This window comes from Polypterus senegalus, chromosome 3 (assembly GCF_016835505.1).
Source record: "Polypterus senegalus isolate Bchr_013 chromosome 3, ASM1683550v1, whole genome shotgun sequence".
In the NCBI taxonomy this organism is placed as follows: Eukaryota; Metazoa; Chordata; class Cladistia; order Polypteriformes; family Polypteridae; genus Polypterus; species Polypterus senegalus.
This window is the reverse complement of record NC_053156.1, coordinates 176,546,930-176,570,868: the sequence shown is the minus strand read 5'-3', so window position 1 is coordinate 176,570,868 and position 23,939 is coordinate 176,546,930. Positions and strand designations below refer to the sequence as shown.

The 23,939-nt window shown below is 36.0% G+C and overlaps 1 protein-coding gene across 6 annotated transcripts in view; it reads right to left on the bottom strand.

Moving 5' to 3' along the window:
- Window positions 1–628: 628 nt before the first annotated feature.
- Window positions 629–23,939, bottom strand: part of phactr2 (phosphatase and actin regulator 2) — a 292,417-nt gene continuing 269,106 nt past the window's right edge. For all 6 annotated transcript variants that reach the window (XM_039748237.1, XM_039748231.1, XM_039748235.1 and 3 more), the window contains 6 exons: window positions 23,342–23,498; window positions 21,757–21,812; window positions 20,683–20,744; window positions 15,032–15,169; window positions 6,928–7,004; window positions 629–1,687 (listed from right to left, as the gene is read on the bottom strand). In XM_039748237.1, coding sequence (XP_039604171.1) covers window positions 1,672–1,687; window positions 6,928–7,004; window positions 15,032–15,169; window positions 20,683–20,744; window positions 21,757–21,812; window positions 23,342–23,498 — 506 coding nt within the window. In that variant the 3' untranslated portion in view covers window positions 629–1,671. The remainder of the gene's footprint in view (window positions 1,688–6,927; window positions 7,005–15,031; window positions 15,170–20,682; window positions 20,745–21,756; window positions 21,813–23,341; window positions 23,499–23,939) is intronic.

Below are 23,939 nucleotides of genomic sequence, written 5' to 3'. Positions count from 1 at the left end.
ACTGTAATTTTACATTAATATAAAGCATATGTAACATATTCCCATAGATATATATTTTCTTATATTTATGTGTTTTCTCGCTTCAACCAAGATATATTTTTTTTTATTTGGGCTGAGGTAGAGCCTCAATTAAGGATTGGGCGTAGAAAATATGAAAAATTAAATTAATGTTTACAACTTACATTTATATGTTTAATTGGAAACATAATTTAACCTATATAAGAAGTATATTTGGTTTGTAAATGTTGCCACTTTTCTCAATTAAAAAATAAAATGACTTGGCACATCTTCAATAAAGTTTATACTTATTTGAAGATTTATCTTTATTTGAAAGATTTAACATAATGTAAAATGCTGTACTAAATTCAAGAAATCTTTTTCATTATTTTGTCCGCAAAAGTCCTCCTTGATATAATGTAAATAGCAGGTAACATGATTCAACTTAAATCTCTTTCTCCCTCATATTCTTATATAAAAGGTAGCCCTGTCAAGTTACTCTCTTTCTATGTATGGTTTTCAAGATGTAAAACCTATTTGTAAAATAATTGTGGACAAAATATTCAGAGGATAAATACCATATTTCACCACTACTATTATCTTTGTCAGCCTAAAATATTTCAGACAGAAACATGAACAGCAATGTTTATTAAAATAATGTCTTTTCAAATAAACATTTCAATATTGTAAATCAAAGTAATTCAAGTATCATCTGTTATTGCTAGTAAGATAGTTTGCATACAGATACAGCACTTAGTGTATCATGCAAGTCACTGTAAAGGTACAGACAAGTAATCGTAGCTTTAGAACAACCCAGTTAGTGGATATCAACCTTTTACATGCTCTTATGAATAAACAAGTGCTAATACTGCTACTGTTTCAACTGGCAAAAAAAAAAAAAAAAAACAAAAAAAGAAGTACAGTACTTCTGATTTTTACAGAAGTAAAATTAAAAATAAGACACATATACTTTACACTCCACTGGCGAATACATGTTTTAAAAATTTTGTGAACAACATCCTATCTCACTTAACTTCATCTGATGATGACTGAGAAGACACTGAAGCAATGATAGGTAAAATGCTGGATGAGTTAACCATCTACAGGTAGTATTGTCTTCATTTTTAGCCATCTAGAAAACACATGGAGACACCATGGAAAGCCTTTTAAATTCTGATTTTTACTTATTTTTTTAATGTAAATCATCCATTTTCTAAATCTGGTTATCCAGAGCAGGGTCATAGGGATCCCGGACATATTAAAGATAACATGTTATGTGAACTATCATGATAATTTATGTACTGAGATGTGAGACATAATAAATGATATTACAAGTAGACTACTTATCATCTTTTTTGTTTAATTAGTTCAATCTCTTTAAATAATCAGGTAAGTGCTAATACCACCATCTGCACTTTTTGAGTAATCACAATTAGTGCCGTGACTATGCAACTGTACTTACTATACATGTACTTTATTAATTACTATGACTTGATCTCAGTACAAGATGTAATGTTCATCATTTGTGTGCTTTGGAATATTTCTAGAAACTGAATGAATAAATGTAAACTTAATGGCTTCTCATGATGTCATATGTTTCAGTGGTCAGTTGGCTCAGGTGCAGTATAGTAGAGAGCATCCAGTGTTGTCTGCCTTAGGTGCCAGGCCATAGAGTCAAGGGCGATGATACCTGTATAAGAAAATGTTAAAATTAAATGTAGATACTATAAATCTGACATCTGAAAAAATATACACAGAAGAAGAGTGAGATAACTTGCAATAATATATATGTATGTATACCATCATAGCAATGATAACTAATGTTGCTAGGTATTATGCTTACACAAGTATGAAAGGGGGGTTAACATTCTTCTGAAATTATAAAGTGCTGGCTGTGCTACTCATCTAAGATGGGTTGAAATCTAAGTAATCAACATTGACCTCAGGGTTAATGTTTGCAGTGCAGTGTGTCCGTCTGGTTGCTTTGTCTCTGTTACATAACAGTACAGGACTTGTAAAAGCAGTTATAATGATTGTGGATATAAAACTGAAAAAAGCTAACTTTTACAAGTACCATAAATTTACACCCAATGTCCCATATATTTGTCTCTTTCTTTTTTTACTCCGTGCTGAGTTGACATTATGCACCAGAAGGCATGAGCTTATTCAGTGCAGCAGGATCAATGCACATGTACTGTGCAAGGCTTGCACGGGGTCCACTGTGAAAAGAGCGTTCGTGGCTCATATTACAGAGGAACTTCGTCGTTGCATCTTGCTAGAAAAGGCGATGGAAAATGAAAAGGAGGATGCAACATCGACAAGCTTCTGTTCCAAGATAGCCGCTTTCCCAGGAAAGTAAACTGAGTCAGTGTCAAGTGCCCTTTCAATGTAATAGAAACCACAGCATAGAGAGAAGTGTGCGCATTGCAACAGGTACACATGTCATAAATGTAGGAAAGACGGTCCTTGCGTGTGTGTAAACTGTTAACATTTGAATTTGATGATTGCATATAGCACTGAACTGACCTCATAAAAGGTCATAAAATGAATAATTCCAAATATCATATACACCTACGTCTGTTTTTTTTTGACATCATAAACCATAAGGTGCCTACTAATCCTGTGTGAGCAGGAACACTCAATAAAATTGAATAAAAAAAAAAATCAAGTGACGGTGAGACTACTGAAGAAGGCAGATTCACCAGCGTTTGTGTGTCAGCTTTTATCCCTCCAGATCAGAGAATGTCCAGTTCCATTGCCTCAAAACACCACTCATATCTACAGTTACTCCCAGTTTCAAATAAAAACTAACAGCATCAGATCCAAAGGGCAGTAGTACAGTACTATAAATTTACACGGTCTGTTACAGACGCAAACCAAATGTATGTGTGTACTATATAATATTAACAATAAGAGCAGCTCACTACTGAAAACAGTAAATATAGGAGGCAGTGGGGATCGAACCGAGGACTCTTGATTACAAGTTAGCAAATCTTACCGCTTCTCCAAGGAAGCTGTTGTATCGTCTTTGAACCTTTTGTGAAAGTGTTTATTTGATCTGTGGACTTCACACTTCACACATTCTATAGTTTATGTACATTTTGTAACATTTATTACTAAAATATGAAAAAGTTTCTGTTTTAACAATGTGTTTACACAGATTACTGTAGAAACGGAACACACATGAAATGCATGTGTTCCAAATAACGATCTATTATTCCCACTCTAAAACTCCAGCAGTTAGCTCCCAGATAATCAAACAAAGCATGAGCTTGGAAAAGTTTGTGAACGTTCTGCGACGGTGGGAGGCATGAAATAGCAGGCTGCTTGTCCTAATCTGCACATTTACAGGACAAAAGATGCTGACGGAGAGTTGTGAACGGATTTAAGGTGGGCCGGATTTAAGAGTTTTCTCCTAGGCTCTGGTAATTCTAGTGTTAAAGGCATTGTTAACATTTGAATACAGAAGGTCCAGCTTTTTTATTTCCTCAAGTGGAATAAATCACAAACTGATTGAAATTTGTCATTGTTCCTTCTACAGTCACATGGTTGAATTCACCACATATTGTACCTGCATGGTTGAAATTTTCCATTTTTATTGTTTTTAACATAGCTTTAAAATGCAAATTACCCCAGTCAATGTGGCACAGTGGGTTAAAATCCAAGACTGTATGAAGTGTGCACAATGTTCCAGTGTCTGAATGTGTTTCTCTGGACACAGTTGTTGAGTCAATATAGATTACCCCAGTACGAGTGAGTGTTTTTGTTACTGCCACTGTTTCCCTTCAACCAGTGAGGTATGGTAAATAAATGGGCTATCACTAATCACGAATGGCCAGACACATATTATACGTCTGGTGACAACTATGAACTATGAATCTGTCCTAAGTTTGGAAAGGAACAATTAGAAAATTCACTGAGTGAGACATTTCTAAACCAATTCAAACCTCATGATGGTGGATCTCAAAGTAGGGGTGTTGATTTAAACAGCAAAGAGAATTAGTACTGCTAATATCAGCTGACCTATGGTAAGTCTGTGGTCTGTGTTTATGACAGATAAACGGTTTATGGCAAAAATATCTTTCAAAACCATTCCTGTTAAACATATATGTAAATAAATGTGTGTATAGTGTTTGTGGAAAACACTACTATGTTAAAAATAAGCATGACCTGTTCCAAGGAAAACACTTCTGTAAACCAATTATTCTTTGGTATTCAAAGACATTTTTGGACTAGTGATAAAAGTGAATGATGCATTGCTGCTGGTCAAACGTGGCCTCTATCTCTCAAAGATACAACAATGCAGTCAGAATAAACATAAGGATGAAAAAAGTGGCAGCTACATCCAGAAAAATATGAATTCCAGAATGTGCATTTGAGCAAATTGATGATCTAGTAAAAGGAGATGAAAACAACTTGGGTTAAATGAGGTCTTTGTTGTTAATAAAGAGATGCAGTTTTTTGTAGTAATATCTATATATATAATTCACTAAGGCAAGACACCCATGGAAAGCACGCTGGAAGGGGCATGGATTCACTAAGCCACCGACAAGTAAGACACCTATGGAGCACGCAGGGAGGAGCCACGGCCACCAACTCCAAGACCATTGGATACGATGACAACTCGCAGAGCCACGCCCACCAACTTGGACGCAATGACACAGAAAGAACGATGTCATTTATATTCGTCTGTCATAGAGGCCTCATGTACCTCCAAGCCACCTTGACTGTTCATAGAGGCATGTTTCTCGCCATATGCAGTGTGTAAAACGGTTTGCGAGGGGTATCCCATGGGATCCTTAAAACAATCCTTTACAACTGAGGTTAAAACACAATGAAGTAAGCAGTCTTTAAAAACTGAGTTTTCAGTTACGACGCACGATCGCGTGCACCATAGCAAACTGTTTTATACGCTACATACAGCAATTCGCATCCGCGACAAACATGCATCTTCTTCACTCACGGATAATTATATGTTGCTCTCTCCAGAGTTCCATCTTTTCATTCACTTTCTGTTGTATCCTCAAACCCTCCCTTTTTAGACAACCGTGTCTTTCCAGAAGTGTTTAGCATTCAATAAATAATTATGCATGAGATTGAGTGTGTCTCTACCCGGCACAGAGAGGCGTGAGTAGGCCATTGAACCCTATTCGGGCTGCAAACCGTGGAATTCCCACTAAGTGCGACTCATACACTCCCACTGGTTACGTCCTTACCCTTTGTACACACCCCCCTCCCACCTCGCTACTACCGTGGTCGGGTGTCTTGGTGGATTATATATAGAAAAGAAGCCAAAACCGCACAGAGCAATGAAACGTCTATGTGAGTCACAGGTGCATCTGGACTGTGTAAAGACGACAACAACTCAAGTGACGAGTTGGAGGTGGGCACATGAGCGTTCAGTGCATACTGAACGAGAAATCAGCAGACTAGCATGACGCAGGGAGCTGAATGGACGTCCTTCTCCTCTCCTCCCGTTGCACACTCCGCGTCGGAGCGCTGTGCACCCCCATCCCTCCGTCTGGTAGGAGAAGGCGCGATGGCGATCCGCCAGTTTTCAGTCACGGGCGATTGTGTGTTGGTTCGTTCCATGCATTGTTACAATGTTGCTTTTCTTGCTGATTTATTACATTACTGATTTTCCAAATGTTAATTTTCTCCCTGTGCTTAATCATTAAAAAACTGGCCTGATTATGCGGCGTATGGTTGGCTAGTACTTTTTAAAACAGTAAATCTGCAGAACCACAGACCATGAAGGATGTTGCACAGCAGCCAAGTTCTGATTGCACATCTAAAGAACTAAAATAAAATTTCCATCTAATTGAAAATACCCTACATACAGAATATGTGGACCACAATAATAAATCTAACATTATTCTAAAGATATATTCTTACCATTAATGTTGCCTTAACAAATCTAATAATGTTTGCTTCACTTATGTCTTCAATTTTGCCCCAAACATTTACAGTGCATGAACTAGAAGAACGTGAAGCAGGTTTTAAAAAAGAACTAGTAAGATTTTAATGAGTAAGACATATTTTCTTGTTACAAAAAACACACTTGACTCAGTGGGACTAGGCTATCTTAGTCTCTGGTAAAAAGTCAGTCATCGTTTCATTATTAACGACAGTAACTCACTTTCACCTCATAACAGTTTGGCATGGTCCATTAAACAGCCACAGTAGTTAATGAAAAAACAAATATTGTCACAAATGAAATTATCATCCATAATGTGATGAATCAAAAATAAAGCAAGAGCAAGATTATATTCTAGACTCTGAAGTAAACACTATGCTGATCATAATTTTAAAGCAACGGCATATGCATCCACTACTGCAAACTGTTCTGAACTAAAACATATTTAACATTTTTAATACTTTTTCAGAACAGTTAAACAGAGTATTAGGGTATAGGGAGAAGGATATTTTATTTGTCATATGTTACCACATTATAGTGTTACAATTCTAAGTAAAATTATGGAATAAGAGATGGTAAATAAGGGAAATATATAATCAGCTAAATAATTAAATTCTATGTATTAGGTATGCAATTAATGATTTGAAAACCTGTCTCATGACTTTCTAAGTAACATATAACCACAAGAGATAAAGAGCAAAAAAGATACAGTAACAAATTAAAAATAATAATAAAGATGTTGTTTACTTCAATTTCACCATAACATATCTACCACTATTATCACTCTGAACATTACAAAAAAAAAACCAGATAAATGCTGCATATGCACCTCACACAACATCCTATCCGCACAACCTTAGTTAATAAAATACATTATCATGTTTGATTTTAAATTTTCAACATAAGCATTATGGGAAGCACAAAAATAAAATTAAAGTGAATATATTAACAGTAGGTACAATATCACACTAGTGTATCTTGGCTTACTTTGAACTTTGGCATTTACTTCTTACCTTGTGAACTGCACACTGTCTTTATGAACTTCCATTTCATTACTCTTGAACTCATTCAGTTCTTTTCTAATGGCAGCCTATAGATTAAAACATTTAATAAAAGAACAACTTTATTTTACAAAAACCAAGCAAGTAGTAGCATTCATTATGGACAGAAAAAATATAAAAAACTGCATCATTATCATCTTCTTGATCAGTTTAGAGGAAAAGATACAGTGTTAGTTGACCTGTAGATTTTCACAAAGGATGGAGAATTTTGAAACATGAAAAATGTTTTGAGGAGAAGAAGAGTAGGTGGCAAAGGCAGGAAAATATCAATTTATATGTAATATGTCCCTAAATCAGAGGTTACCATTCATAAAAGACATATGCAGATATAAGGAAAGTTTTGTATGTGGGTTACAGTTATTATTAAAAACAAGCAAACTGCCTCAAAGTATCTGTTCATGCCTATAAATTAACTAGGCCCATGGCCTACTTATGTTCCACAGAGCATGTTATTGAGGTGATGAAGAACGATTATTACATGCAACTTGAGCAAATAATGGACAACCAACAATAGACATTTTCAAAAACACTCTTGATCTAACAACATCATTTGCCACAATCTTATAATGCATTTTGCAAATGTGACATTAGGAATTAGTGTGTACACTATTGAAACTTGAGCCAGCAACAACTCTCAGCTAATCAGTACTTTGATATTGAGTTAAATTCAAATAGGACCCATATATGAGAGGAGGGTTTACCAAATCCCACTTCAAAAATATTGTGGTCATGTCATAATGGTAAACTATTGACCTTAATCAGTGAGGACACTGGATTGGCCAAATAAGAGTAAGACTACTAGAGCTCATAGCCAAACATTAGATTCCTATGGTTACTAGTTTTAATGTTAAGTAATTCTACTATCTGGTGAAAACTTCTGCATATTATTTAGGTTGTTCATAAGACATCTTTCACTGTATTCAGATTTGCCAAAATATGTACTTTATAAAAAATGTAAGAAATACATGTAACAGTTATCTTATAGATTTTGCTTTCTGTTTTATCTTGATTTTGAATTGTACTGATGTGCTTTCTCTAAAATATTTCATAAACCTGATCTGTGAAAAAGTTCTATTCAAAATACAGATTGATTTTCATTTTTTTTTTACATTTCCTTCTTTCTGACATACAGATGAAACTAAAAAGTAATTAGCCACTCCTCTGTAGATCACTTTTAGACACTATTTTAGTATCTATCATCTTTATACTGTAAAAAGATGGAAAATGTTTCAATAAACTTTCTTTTTTTTAAAATAAAAATAAATGAGAAAAACCTTTAGTACACATCTTAACTATCTATATATATAATTCACTACGGGAAGACAACCATGGAAAGCACTCCGGAAGGGGCGTGGATTCACTGAGCCGCCAACAAGTAAGACACCGATGGCGCACACAGGAAGGAGCCACGCCAACCAACTCCAAGACCATTGGATACGACGATAACTTGCAGAGCCACGCCCACCATCTCGGACGCAACGACACAGAAGAAACGGCGTCATTTATATTCGTCTGTCGTAGAGGCCACATGCACCTGCACGTTGACTGTTCATAGAGGCATGTTTCTCGCGAAGGTAAATCGCCATATGCAGTGTGTAAAACTGTTTGCGAGGGGTATCCCATGGGATCTTTAAAACAATCCTTTACAACTGAGGTTAAAACACAATGAAGTAAGCAGTCTTTAAAAAACGAGTTTTCGGTTACGATGCACGACCGCGTGCACCATAGCAAACTGTTTTACACGCTACATACAGCAATTCGCATCCACGACAAACATGTGTCTTCTTAGATGCTCCTGCAGAAATACGGAAGACGTTTCCCTGCCCACTAACACTCCTTTTTCACCGGCCTGCTTCTACCCTCGCTCTCTAGGCATTCACACTGCCTGCCCATGTGCCCGGACGCAAAAACTCACCGACCACCCAGTTAGCCCCTTTCGTCCACATGCATGTCTAAGCCACGTTGAATTATTATTATTCTTTTCGGTTTCGACACCCGACCGCGTCCACCATGAAAAACCATGCGAAAGAAACAATGAAGCCCTGCCCAGAAACTCTACCCCTCCTCCCATGTGCTCAGGAACGCACCTCAGACCACTGCCCGCCAAATCAAACAGCTCATCAAACACATACTCACTCACTTTGGTCTGTGCTGCGGTCCAAACCCAGCTGTGAGCCACGTTGACTATTCTTTTGCCCTCCATGGCTACCGCTTCAAATGTATTTCATGGAAACAACACTTCTTTCAATGTTATAGAAATTCCTGCTTCAGGTAACTGTTTGTTTCTGTCAGTCGGGTTTTTTTGGAGAAATGTCATTGACGAAACTGTTGCTCTCAAGCTTAGTAACATGGCTGTTACCTTTGTTTGCCAACATTGGGATAACTTCGGTGACGTGGTGTCCGTTGTTCTTAGTCTCAGAGGCATTTTTATACAGTCTGCTCAACAATACGCTGATTACATGAATATGTCCGGAGTCTATGGTGGCGAGGCAGAAATTGTGGCAATGTCCCAAATCCTTCCAGCTACTATCAGCATTTACTTCCAAGAATGTCCTCATGCCTCTCCTCGAGTTTACAATCCGGCCCAGCGTCTCTTCATATCCCTGCTCTTTAGCAGTCTTTTGGATCATGGGCATTACGAGGTTGTCATGCCTCTCAAATACCCACGTGATAACCTTCTGGTGACATCTTTTGACTCTGTCGGTATGTGCACACAGCGTGCGCACCCACTTGCTCGCCACAGTAATGTGACGTCACCTGCCCACTCTCCTCTTCCTGAAAAACATTTAAAGACACCCTCCCCTGAACACACGCATTCCACACAGGACTTTCAATGCACCTTTTGTTCCAAAAGCTTCAGAGTGCACAGATATCTGAACGCACATTTGAAAAAACACAACACTAAACGAATGATGTAATGTGAACATTGCCAACAATGCTTCGAGACAACTCGCGCTCTCAAAAAACACTTACGAACTCATTCCACTCTCACCTTCAATTGCACATTTTGTAACTAGGACTTCACAGGTGAGATGGATCTCCACAACCATATGCAGATCCATTCAATGCAAAGATTTGTATGCAAAATTTGCCACAAGCACTTTCACGCACGCAGATACCTTACTAACCATCTCAAAACACATTCCCTGATGAATTCTTTTCAGTGTCAACACTGCTCCAAAACCTTCACACGCCAGAAATATCTCAAAGCACATTTACACACCCACTCCACTGAACAACGCATTCCAAAAGATCTTTGAATGCACATTTGTTCAAAAGCGTTCGAGTGCAGAGATTTTCAACATGCATTTAAAAACACACTCCACAGAACGAATTATGCAATGTGAACATTGCCAGCAATGCTTCGACACAACTCATTCCAATTCCCTTCATGCACAAACATCGCATTCACTTTTCTGCAGCTTTTCAAGAAGATACCGCCTTTCACGTCCAAGAACATAACATTGGCCTACCTACCTACCGCACTATGTGCTTCTTGCAATGCTCTTCATTGGCCAGCAGTGGTCAACAAATCCGGACATTACACTAAGTGTTGTCATGCCGGCAAGGTGTCTTTGCCACCGGTATACAAGCCCCCTCTTTTATTGGAAGACCTCTTGACTGGCAAGAACCCGCTGTCCCGAAATTACTGTGATCATATCAGGGAATACAAATCTACTTTAGCTTTCGCGTCAATGGGCGCACACATCGTTCAACCATCTGGACAAGGACTGTATGCTTTCAGAATCCACTGTCAAATTTATCACCAGGTCTCTCCTTTATATAACAATCCTGACATGCCACCACAAAATGGTCACCTATATATCTTCGATTCTGCTGAGGCTACCAGTCAACGTTTGCAAAAGGAATGTAATAGCGCTTGCAGTGACATTTTGTTGCTTCAACTAGACAACATGATACGCCAGGTTAATCCCTTCGCAAAGTCTTACATGCAAATGCATGACATTATCACTCACGGTTACTCTGTTACTGCTGTACGAATGGTGTTCATGGAAATTCCAGGTCTGGATATGAGAAGGTATAACACCCCGTCCTGTCAAACTGATGTTGCTGCTTTGTAGGTGAAGATGGGGAACTTCCTGCACAACGTGACATTTGCATATATCCAAGGGGAGATGCTTGCAAGCGTATCTCTGTTCTCAATATGAGCTGTGATGGTTTTTCCACTGCTATTCCCTTTCGGAGATCCAGTCTGGCACATACAATTAACCTATGTTGAGTAAAAGCGAACCGCGAAAAGAACGCGAGTCACACGGCTCCAATTTTATGCTTTCAGGCTTGCCATGAGATCTTCATTTAGTGTCTTGCATTCCAGTGGCAAACTCTTCCAGCAATACATCGTCGACGCATCTGTCAGAACAGAAGGCACGCGTCTACATTTCCTTCGCTCACATCACCAAGATTGGTCCGCCAGTTTTCAGTCACGGACGACTGTGTGTTGGTTCGTTCCGTGCATTGTTATAATGTTGCATTTCTTGCTGATTTATTACATTACCAATTTTTCAAATGTTAATTTTCTCCCTGTGCTTAAAAATCATTAAAAAAACGGCCTGATTATGCGGCGTATGGTACGCCGCGGGTTGGCTAGTTAATTATAAAATGCACTATACTTGATTTAAAAGGAAACAGACTTCTGAATAAAAAAAGATACTACCACAGAAGTCTTGTTACAAATAGTAAGTAGCTACCCAGTAAAATGTACTAGACTTGGAAATATTACATATAATTGAAACAAACAAAGTACTAGAAAGAGGGTGTATACAGTTTAAGATTCCTTAAAGCATGCATTTACAGTTAGAGATCAACTATTTTTGATTATTTCTGCCTGTACTTTAACTACCTTGGTATTAACAATCAGCACAACATGGGCTCAGAATTTTATGTAAATACAGTTATTTTCAAGTCTTCCTCGGGGGTGACTTATAACGAGCATGTGGTCTTATGGGTTCACAGCTCTCTCAGCAAAGGCCAGTTTTTTTTTAAATAAATAAGTCACGCTCACGGCTTAGCGGGGGGGGTTTGGCGGTGGGGGATTGGGGGCGGTTTCGGTGGCTGTAGCGGATTTCAGGGCGATCTGAGGTGTGGCCGTTTCTCAGCTAGTGCATAGGTGAGGGACTGCCCACATCGGTGATTGTTCCTGAGGTTGTTAATGTGCTGCAGCTGCTATGGCCCCTCAATATATAGAAGCGCGAGTCGGCTACGAGGGGAAAAACAAGGAAAAGGAAGAAAAATGAACGGAGAGAGCGGAGGTTGCTGGAAGGAAGTGAGGAGAAAGCCGGTGAGTGAAAGCATGCTCGAGTGCAGCTGGACTGTGGGCCTTAGCGAGGTGTGTAGTTAACACTGATGGCAGGTGAATGTAGTTACTTCCGCTAAGCATTTGGAGAAGAGCGGGAGTGACTAGTGAGGATGGTGGCTCACCGTGGAAGACAGCGGGAGTCGGGAGATTTAGGTGTGTAATCTGCAGCGTGTGAGTCCTGGCCGTTTGGAGAGAAGCTAAGTCATGGTCTGGGATGAAAGCACGAATAAAGCTAGGATCGGACGGCCTCCAGAACTATGTGAGTGTATGAAGGACAGCTGCAGAGAAAGCGTCTCGCCTGCTGCAGAGCCCAAACAGGAGAAGCAGGTGAGATGCTAGTATAAAAGAAGCACCGGGCTTGACATTGATTTTTAGAAGACTGCTTCCTGCATTGTTTTTTAACCTCCTCATCGTTTTAAAGGATTGTTTGTTTTTCTATTGTTTTACCCCCACGTTTTATTGAATTATTTATTTAATGACTCTTTTTGAAGAACTTTGGATACTGCACTTTATTTATTTGAACACTCTTTTGTTTGTGATTGTTAATAAAAGCACTTTGCACTTTATACACCATCCCCTTGCTCCATTGTTATTGCCTCACGGTCTAGCTCATCGGTAACATTACCGACGATGTAGGGTTCAAGGGCTCCTGAACAGCCGATGGGAGCATGGAGATGAACCCACATCGTCACAGAGCCACTTTAGACTGTTTAGCCTAGATAACTATAGCAACAGTATTTTTGTGCCATCTAGTGGGTAAATTAACATCATGCTGCAAGAAATTATGAATGTCTTGTGTGTTCTGCCAATCTAAGGTAACTTCTCAATATACATAAATACAATAGAATGTAAACTTGAAGTTGTAATACCCGTTTTAAAACAAGCTGAAACTGAACCATTAGTTGAATCAAGCGATAGTGATGACAATGTGAAGTGATCATCAGACACTGACATGGATTGTGATATTGATGCACAGGGCACTGTACAACTGATCCACTGTGATATACCAGTAAATTCTGTCACCTGAACATTTATTGTGGTACAAGTACATGGCAAAAAAGGCAAAATGACTGCAATGAAACAGAAGGACAAGAAAGACAGTAGCCCCACTAAGCACTGTTCACAATGCAGTAACTATTGTTTGCATCACTGGAAATGTGAAAGTCACTTAGCCAAGCACTGTGTTAGCTTATAATAACAAAACAAGGGGAGAGTCAATCATGCCGTTCAGGTACTGACATTCTACTTTCTCATGCTCAAGCAACAGAAAAAAATGCACAAAGAAACATGCTTCTGCTGTCCTCATTGCAACATTGGGCTGTGTGTTGGTGATTATCTCAAAACATATCACATGAAGGACGTGTATTAAATCTGCATCAATACAACAGTGCACATTAGACATGCCTTTCCTACTGTATTTATGTTGCCATTTTTGGTATTTAAATATTTCTGTTACACAACTTTTTATTGTTGAAAAAAAAAAAACATGTTTTATGGTGCTAAGTTAAATGATAATGCAATTACACTTTCTCAGGAATGTCACTGCACTGCCACTGGTCATGGACTAACCAGTTGCACTTCAGACTATCGATGTAGTTTCACTGATCAAGAAACACTCAGACTTTGATGTTAAAACAAGCAAACCTTAACAAAGCTGAGATTGCCACTATGTTAGAAAACATGTCACAAATGTAACAGCCAGCTCTGCAGCTGGTTAAATTAAGATATCCATTAGCTCTGTGGTAAAACCTGCGGTTATGATTCCAAAGACCTTTGTTCAGTTTCCACTGCAAACAATTTCTCAGAGAGGACATGTAGTGGCTGAGAAAGGAGTGTCTCCCTGTTCTATGAAACAAGTCATGAATTACTGAAAGCAATTTTCCAAAAACAACATGCAGGTAAATTACCTATAACATCTACAAAAATATCAACCCATCTAAATATACATGGTGCACACAATGTTAAAACCTAGACTATCTATGTACCATGGATAAAAGCATAATGGAAAAAACAATACAAATTTAACATTATAGAACTGTTCTTTTAAAGAGGTGCATTTGTGACCCATGCTTCTTCTGCAAGTAATGACAAGGACTAAATAATGCTATTTCAGAAATTCATCTTTCTGACATGACAATAGAGGAGCTTCACTTTTCTATTCTCTATGGAAGAAAATAAATGCAATTTCATGGATTTTCATCTTATTGTCAATAAGTGAAATTAATACAGCTGCCTTAATGGAGTGGACTTAAACTTGGCCTCCAAATAGCAACTACAGGAGAACACCACAAAATATTAAAAATAAAAATAAAAAAAGCAATAACGTTAGGGAGCGAGTAAACACAAGATAATTTTGCCAATTAAATGTAGTTGTTTCTATTTTTTGCAGATTTTTAAAAAATACAGTAGCTAAAGTTTAAAAGAAGAAAAAACACAATAGCAACATGGATATACAGTGGTGTGAAAAACTATTTGCCCCCTTCCTGATTTCTTACAGCACTTACAGTATATGAGCACTAACTAGTAATACATTAATGTAACATTTAAAATCTTGCTATAGAGCTTAATATAAAATTTATTTTACTTAATTTATCCTGCCATACAATGATATTTCTATATCACAGCAGGTAGTGTACATGGGGAGGCACACAAAATACAAAGTAATACACATAATACTTAATAAAACTTGAAACTAGATATAGAAGTTTGAAAAGATGCAATTTGTTGCTATAATCTTACCTTATCAGCTGGTGTTAGTCTTGTCCATGGCTTATCTGCTCTCCGGTCATAATCCTTGGCATCAGTTACTTCCACATACTCATTAAACCTGAGAATGCGACGTGCCACCAGCTCTGCAACTGTGGGTCTTACACTAAGCTATAAACAAATGTGTATTGTTGAAATTAATCTCTACAAAATATTTTTTCTAAATACAAAGTACTTATGTATTCTATATTACTAAATCAACATAAAAGCACCGTAGTAACCATTGACAAAAATCATACACAATTTAAAAACTTTTATTCCTTGAACAAACAAACAAAAAAAAAAAAATAGCTTTTACTGGGCTCCTGCAATGGAGGCTCCACAGATTTTTGACGGGTTATAAGAGTTGGAAATTTTCTGTATATGTGTAATTCAGATCTGAGGGCAACTTATAGTTACATACCCTTTAATGCACACAGCAGAAATATGGGATTTTAATACTGACACGTTATTTAGACACTAAATTTGCAAAGAAAGAATACTTTCTGCATACAGTACTTGGTAATAGGTTGAATCTATTTAAAATGGGTATAGGCCATTGCCATGAACGATCCACCCATGATTTTAATGGATTGAATATTAAATTGCAGATGACATGTACAAGTATTCCAGATTGTTTATATGAATATTGCATGTCTCCTGCCTGTAAATATCCTTGTTCTTCTCGCTTCATATAACTGATCTGCAAGGGGACATAGAAGCACTTATCAGATCAGAGCCTGATTGATATCTAAAGTAAGACTGAGGCTTTTAGGCTCCAAATACTGTAAAGATATGGTCCAGAACTGCTGCCATTGACTGATCTGGCTTTCATAATTTTCCATAAAGTTAACTGCCATTTGTTAACTCTTTACTTCATTTAAAATGACTATCATCCTTGTCAAAGTTTTATTAGTCCATGTTTTTAACAAGGCATACGTTTAAAATAAAAACTATTAGTCTTGACAGCTTTTTTTTTTTTTTAAATGGAGGAGCCTCTAGTTTGGAATAATGTGTTAGTATTTCCTCTGTCATGTTCCAATCACTCTATCGATATCTGCAAAAGGATCATGAGAATTTGCTATTGAATTGATAACCTTGTTGGCACATGGGTAAATGAATGCTCATTTAATGGCTCTCCTGGGTGTGATGTCTGAATGGCTGTCCAAGCAGTTTCTTTGCAACATGAGATAGTGTTTGTACAGACAATTAAATCTTTGAACAAGATGCCACTGACCTTGTCAGACAAATTGGGCCAAATGTAACAGAATGTATGGATTGTCCTGGCTTATCAGATAAACCATTTAATGTGATAGGAAAAATGACTTTTACCAAGCATGTGTGAAAACGACTTTCTACAGTTTTCTAAAAGGCTTTCTGAATACTCAGTGGAGAAAAGAATGTAAGACTGCCATGAATTGAAATTTTGTTTTTGGTCAAGCAAAGCAGGCAATGACAATAAGGAAAAAAGAAAAGAACTTAATGACCTATATGGTACTACGGCTAAAGTTACTGATTACATCCAGGGTACAATCTGAGATTGTGTATTGTAATAGAGACTTGGAGACTTTCAGTGAGTTACAGAGATTTGGGAGAGTATTATGTTCTGTCAAGAGGGGTGAATTAGTGATTAGTTTTTAAATATTTTGTATTTATTATAACTTTCAAACACCGTGTAGAGCAGCAGGAGTGCATTGGGGGAGTAGTGGTGATATAAAGTTATCATTTATACAAGTCAAAACTAGGTGCTTGGGACTGACACAGTAATTCGCTACAACAGGGATTTCTAATGGACTGACCAGCTCTCTCTGGCTGCTGTGAGTATTTTTTTGAATCAGCGCTTTTTTTAACCTGGAAAAGTTTCACATAAAAAGATATTTGAGGAAATGAAGGTCACATTCGTAAATAAAAATTATTGGATGTATACTGTATATGTGCGTGCACAAAATTTTAAAACAAATACAAATGCAACCAAATGAAAACAAAAAGATTACTGTGTGCAGGTGTTACTAGGGTAAAATCTCTTTACGAAACAATTTGAAAATTGGTTGAGTAGCATAAACGGAAAGAAAAGAGGAAGAAAAAACGAGGACACTTCAACCACCACAAATAGGCAGATGGTGGATGATTAGGAGATGAGAATGACAAGGGGGTAATGGCCATTAGCAAGGACATCAGGAAATACTTTACTCTTTACAAAAGATCCTCAGGGATCTTTCATGACCATGTACAGCCAGGACCTCAATTTTACATCTTATCCAAAGGACAATTTAAAAATGGCAGCACAGTGTCCCTTTCACTGCTGTAGGGCATTGGGATACACACTCAAACTATAGTGTAGCTGTCCCCTGCTGGGCTCACCAACAACTCTTCCAGCAGCAATCCAAGCTTTTCCTAGATGGTCCCTCATGGCCAGGCCCAAACATGTTTAACCTTCAGGTGGATTACCTATTCTGAAGTGCTCAGCAAACTCAAACCATACCTTGAGAAACCCAGGATTAAGCAACAGATTCTAACTATAGCAAACTTCCAGAACTCAGCAAGTACAGATGAAGTGAAATTTGTTGTCAGTTTTCCTGCCAATTGATATGCCCACAATGGCACTGTTCTGCAGTAACCCTTCTCGAGTTACCCACCATTGCAAGAGTATAATCACTATTGAATAAATAAGTGACATAAAAGTGTGATCTATTTGGCTGTTCAGTGGAGATGCTGAATTGCTAATTATGTGGACAAGTATGTAAGAATTATATGTGTTTTGTATCTTTTTTACCATCCATCCATCTTTTTTACTTTTTTTTTTTTTTTTTAAGAAAAATTACTTCTTTGTAATGAATTTGGTAGATAAAATAGACTTTGCTGTAATAAGGTTTTTTAACATTAGTTCTGCAGGAAATTGACCAGGATGAAAAAAAAATATCAAAATAATGATTTCATTAAAACTTGCTTGTTCTAATGGAATTCAACCTGAGTACCCCACTTTTTTAATTAAGGAAGAATGTGTTGGAGGAGTAGTGGTAGGGTGAAGCAAGTAACTTATTTTTCTAACAACACTGATAACAATGCTGATTATCAATTAACTTTGTATTTTGTTTATTCTACTATTGTGAATAATAAAAAACTTTTTTTTTAAAAAAAAAAGAAACATATGATAGGAAGAAATCATTACAGCCAAGTGTCTTCAAAATTCACCTGCAGAGCTAAGACACTCTTAGAAAATTTTAATTGAAAGTAAATAGTACTAGGTTGTTGTACCGTGTTAGCCATTATGAATGTAGAGAAAAGCCAAGCAAAATGACACCTTTTATTGGCTAACTAAAAAGATTACAATATGCAAGCTTTCGAGGCAACTCAGGCCCCTTCTTCAGGCAAGATGTAATACAGAAACTGAAGTTTCCTGTGTTTATATCCACACACTAGGACAAGAAACAACAATGGTAAATTTTTGAATGAAAACTCTTAAATGTAAAAAATTAATAGGTTCATTCAGGCTAAGATTAATTTAACAGGAGATAGAAGAACAATGTACTACAGATCTGCATTGTTTTGAAAAACTTCACAAACTTCAAAGGACTTTATTGGCCAGTTATCTTATCTAAGGATCTTGACCATACATTGTTCTTCTATCTCCTGTTAAATTAATCTTAGCCTGAATGAACCTATTAATTTTTTACATTTAAGAGTTTTCATTCAAAAATTTACCATTGTTGTTTCTTGTCCTAGTGTGTGGATATAAACACAGGAAACTTCAGTTTCTGTATTACATCTTGCCTGAAGAAGGGGCCTGAGTTGCCTCGAAAGCTTGCATATTGTAATCTTTTTAGTTAGCCAATAAAAGGTGTCATTTTGCTTGGCTTTTCTCTAAATTGAAAGTGAAGGAAAGGAAATCCTAAAAAGCTACTAAAAAAGACACTAAATTTGAGGTATGCAAATAAAAAGTAAAGAGGTTATGAATAAACCTTTTAGAAAATATTTTAAGACCTGAACAAAACCAAGATAAAGTCTTATCTTCAAACATACTGGGTTTAGAGAAAAACAAATGATGTGGCCCATCACTGCTGCAAACATTATGGAGATGGCATACATTTATGGAGTGCACTTGCATAACTGACAAAGCATAAGTGAAATCAATAATAGTAATAAAATGTACTTGTACGTTTAAGTAGAAATCTTGTCATGGATTGTTCACTCGAAATTTGGTACCAATATGCAAGATGCTTTAAGACTTTAAGACCATGATGCTATTGTCAGCTTCTCCTGTGCATTACAAATCAACTAGCCTTCTTTAATCCCTACAGCATTTAACTCATGAACCTCAATGGAAATCTGTTTTTTTACAGACACCTCTATATATTGAAGATGCGTATACATCATTTAAACAACTATGCCTTAAATATCAACTTTCAGTAACAGCTTTTTTATGTAAATGTTGAAACTCTGTCAAATGAAACTTGTCCAAATTACTTACTCTTCTGTCTATATGTATATTTTAAACTGATGCTTATATCTTCATAGCCAATTCTTTACAATTAGTCTGTTAATTTATTTCAAGGAATACATCTACAGATGACCTAAGACAGAGACAAGAACTGGACCTTTAAATTAGAATCTCTGATAAGGAATACGATTCAGCCTCTAATGTGATCCATTATTTTTCAATGTGTGAAAAACGTGGGGTAATTCAGCTAAAACTGTACACAACACATAGCTATCTTAATTTATATTATCTCAAATCTCTCAGGTATAATATCCAAATTGTGAACAATGTTATTAAAAGCATGCTTTGCTAGATCAATTGTTTTGTGGAAAACTTGTTAAAAGGAAAGTTATGTCTTAAAATTACTTAAAACAAGAAGGAATCACATTTTCTCATGTGGAATGGTCCAAAGCTTTTTTTTTTTTTTAATTTGGCAAAAATGCATTAATACTGCTCTAAAATAAATATGAAGGGCTACCATTTAATCTCTTGGATGTCTTAATGTATAAAGAACCACCTCATATTGCAACTTCTCTTCACATAACTCCCAGTATTGGGTATGGAAGCAGTGTTCATTTTGGCTTACAAACATAACTTTATTTACCTATTGTGATGTGAGTCATAAGCTTAATAAAATTCAAGACAGTAAATGTACTTTCAGCATGGCAACAGAACCTTTAAGCATACAATAAACATATGAGTAGACTATTGAACAAAAAGATAAGCATCTCTGAGTCAGGCAGTCAAAACCTTGGCCTTAATCTGATACATAATCTCTCTCATTATTTAAAAAGTACTGTCTTATCAGTGGGAGATTCATAATTTGATTGCACTTGAAAAATCTTTTAAGCAATCCTGGGTAAATTTGGCAAATACAGGTGCACAAATAACTCAGTTATGTTTTATAAAGTTTTCTCTCTGGCTTGTTAAGTCTAGCTCAGGCCTTCCCAACATTCCTTGGGTGACACCTGCAGATGCACACACTTGCCAAAAGTCACCTTCGATACATGTAATTAAAAATATGATGCTTCTAGCACATGCCTTTCCCTATAGAAAGCTGTGATTTTGATATATGACTCCCATTACAATAGTGTCCCTATGCATGCAGGGATTTGTAGATTTGGTGACTGTGTGTTGTCACAATAAACCACAGAATATTGTTATTCACCTTTCTGGAAAGCCTTCTTTTGATTTCTTGTTTAGCTTCTTGCTCCTCCTCTTCATTTTTTTCTGTGGCGTGGAACATATAACAGCAAATTTTAATTTAGCATAGTATTTATTTTTTTGATGCCATGATATTTGTGGGTGGTGAGGATAGTGATAGATTTAATTTTGGAACATCAGAAAACAGTGCAAATAAACATCCGTCTTTCAAGGTAAGAGAAATTATATAATTATTAAAAATAATTGTTTCTTTTAATTACATCTTGCCTGTCCTTAAATAAATTCTGTTATTATGAAAATATATATAAAGCATTTTAATGTTAATACTGTTCACTTTCAGTTTTGTTTGTTCTTCAGTCTGCTTTGCTTTTCATAAGATTCTGTCTCCTGCAAATTGACATATACTTCCATTTAATTGTCAAGTAATGAAACTATTACAATATGTGGGAGAGACAGCCAAGTTTGGTTAACAAAAAGCAGCATTATGACTAAATTTCTTTTGAATCTAAAAATGATTTTTTACATGAAAAAACCCAGTGTTAATAGAATACACTTTTATCACACATTTTTTATTCCTCATAAAAATTGCAACATTATCACAATCACTTACAAAACAAAAACCTAATTTTTCCCATTCTTGAAAACATTTTGATTATTTTCTGATTGAATCTTATCTGGAAAATATTTACTTTATTTACCTTTAAACTATCTTTCTAACATCTATGGTAAAAATCACGACAATATTTTGTTTAAAAGAAATAATTCTTAAACAAACTGACATGAAAGACAAGTGAACAGAGTAACTCATGGAGTACACTTTCATTAATGACATTGTAGAATATGATTAGGAGTAACATTCAAATAATAATAATTAAGAACTAATTACTTAAACTAATACAAATACTACAGTAGTGCAAGCAAATGTCATTTATTGTTTTATTGTATGACAGCAATAATATCAACGCTTAAGGAGACAAGATTTAGATAACTATCAATAAAGTCTGACAAGTTTGCTCTGCATACTGTACTCCTGGCTTGCGTTTACCACTGGCAAAACAAAAATATTAAGAATACTCACGTTTCAATATGTTTCTTTGTTCCAGCTCTTCAGTTGTTGGCCTTTGACTCAACCGCCTGCGATGAAGCAAAAAAATGTTTTGTTTTAAAATGTAAGCCAAAACAGATTTGACAACAACATTACTTTGCAACTCTCCACAGAATTCAGTGATTATTATATATACAAAAGATTTATACTTAAGAAAATATAAAATTTTTATAAATGTAAATATAATATTCCTTTTACACACTTCACCCAGTACATTTGAAAACATCTGTCTTGTGTAAACAGGCAGAGCTTGGATATTCTGGCTTGACACTTAAATGTACTTTATTACAAATCTGAAGGTAGCACTTTCAAATTCCAACCTGTGATCAAGGCAGGCAATGGTGTATCAAATTAGCATTGGCTGCAAAATAGAATCCAACTTACAGCTAGACAAAAGTCCATCTCAAGATCTATTCATACACACACACACACACACACAGAGGACCAATCACTAGTTAACCTGACATGCATAGCTGGAATATAATTATAAAATTATTAATCTGAAGTAAGAAGGCATTGAGTTCTAAGGTTAACATACTAACTGGTATTTAGTTCAAAGAACTCATCATGTACTATCATGTAATACTATCAATGTAAAGAAAATTTTTATTTGCACCAATGCTAATGCGTGACATTGTCAACTAACCATTTTAACCCTTTAGTTATTTGTATGATCTTGTTTTTTTTAGAATAAGATATGAATGTTTAGATAAAGCATACCTTGATTAAAAAAATATATATGTTTGAGGTTTATACAATTATATATGTTTAGACTCACTCCTTTCCACTGTCCTTCCAAATTTTCCCTGGTGCTAATAAAAACAAATTTACCTTTCACAATTTTTATTTGTATTTATGTAACTCACTGTACAAATTTCCAAGAATCTAATATAATATTTGAAGGTGCTGAATCAATTATGAATTAACTACTTTGCTGATATCTATATTCTTCTCATAATTTTTTTAGGAGAGTGTGTGGAGTGAATGTCTGAATGCTTTCAATAAGTTCAATATATTTTATAGTCTAAAATTCAACGGAAGGCAAAGAGGTATTTCTGGCCCATGAACTAATATACTTGGTGTTATATGTGGTCAGACCTAAAATATGATTAACATGTGTTTATGATTGCTATCCCAAACTGCTTTTCATTCTTCTTTTCACATTAGTTAACCTATCTATATAATGCAATGATTGCTCTAGCTTTTTCAATTAATGTCAATATAAGCTTTCTGCACTTTTTAAAATGTACAACCTACTGCACAGTTGTATTAATGATGCCATCCTACATGACAAAATATAGACCGTGGCTCATATTATGCAAATTTTATTAACTTTTAGTTTTTAAGCCCACTCTGGAAATCAAATGCACCACAGCACATTCTGACAACAGGACTTCTTTTTTTTAGAACATTTTAAATGCACAGAAAAAATGCAATTGACAGCCAACAAGTTATATTCTTGCCTGTTATGTGCATTTTCAACATTGCCAGCTAATAAATAAATTACTAGGGAATAACAAAGTAACACACATATTTTTGGAACACTGGAATTCATTACCTCACCAACTTGCACCCTATTTGCTGTCTAATTTCTTGTCTCTCCTCTTCTGAAGTCCTTGGAAGAATATTCTTCTCCTCAAGTTCTTTTTTGCTTGGCCTGTTACCCAGTTTTATGGCAAGTGTATCCCTTCTTCGTATTTTACTTGCAAGAGAATCTGCAAAACAAAATATTGATTCACAGATACAAATGTTTTAAATATGTTGCATTTTATTATAAAAACTGTTTATTAAATTTCAATGGAAAAAGATAGTATTATATATACTTAAAATATAATCATGAACAATAAAAATTGTAAATAATTAGAGAAAACCTCCTCACAACACTCGGAACCCCAGTATCAATGATCATCCATCATCATTTTGGAGACCATTTTGTCAGCAAAAGACACAAGATCTGGACAGCCCTCCCACCCCCAAACAATCGATGAAAGGGTACACAAAAGCACAAACCTAAATAATTTTATGGTGCTGGAATCATTTATGAATATCTGGGAAAAGAAATTTCAAATTTCAAACCAGTACTAAGATGAATAGTACTTTATTGAATGCACTTAAATTTGCAGCTGCCTTAAACCACAGCTGATTTATAATGGCTA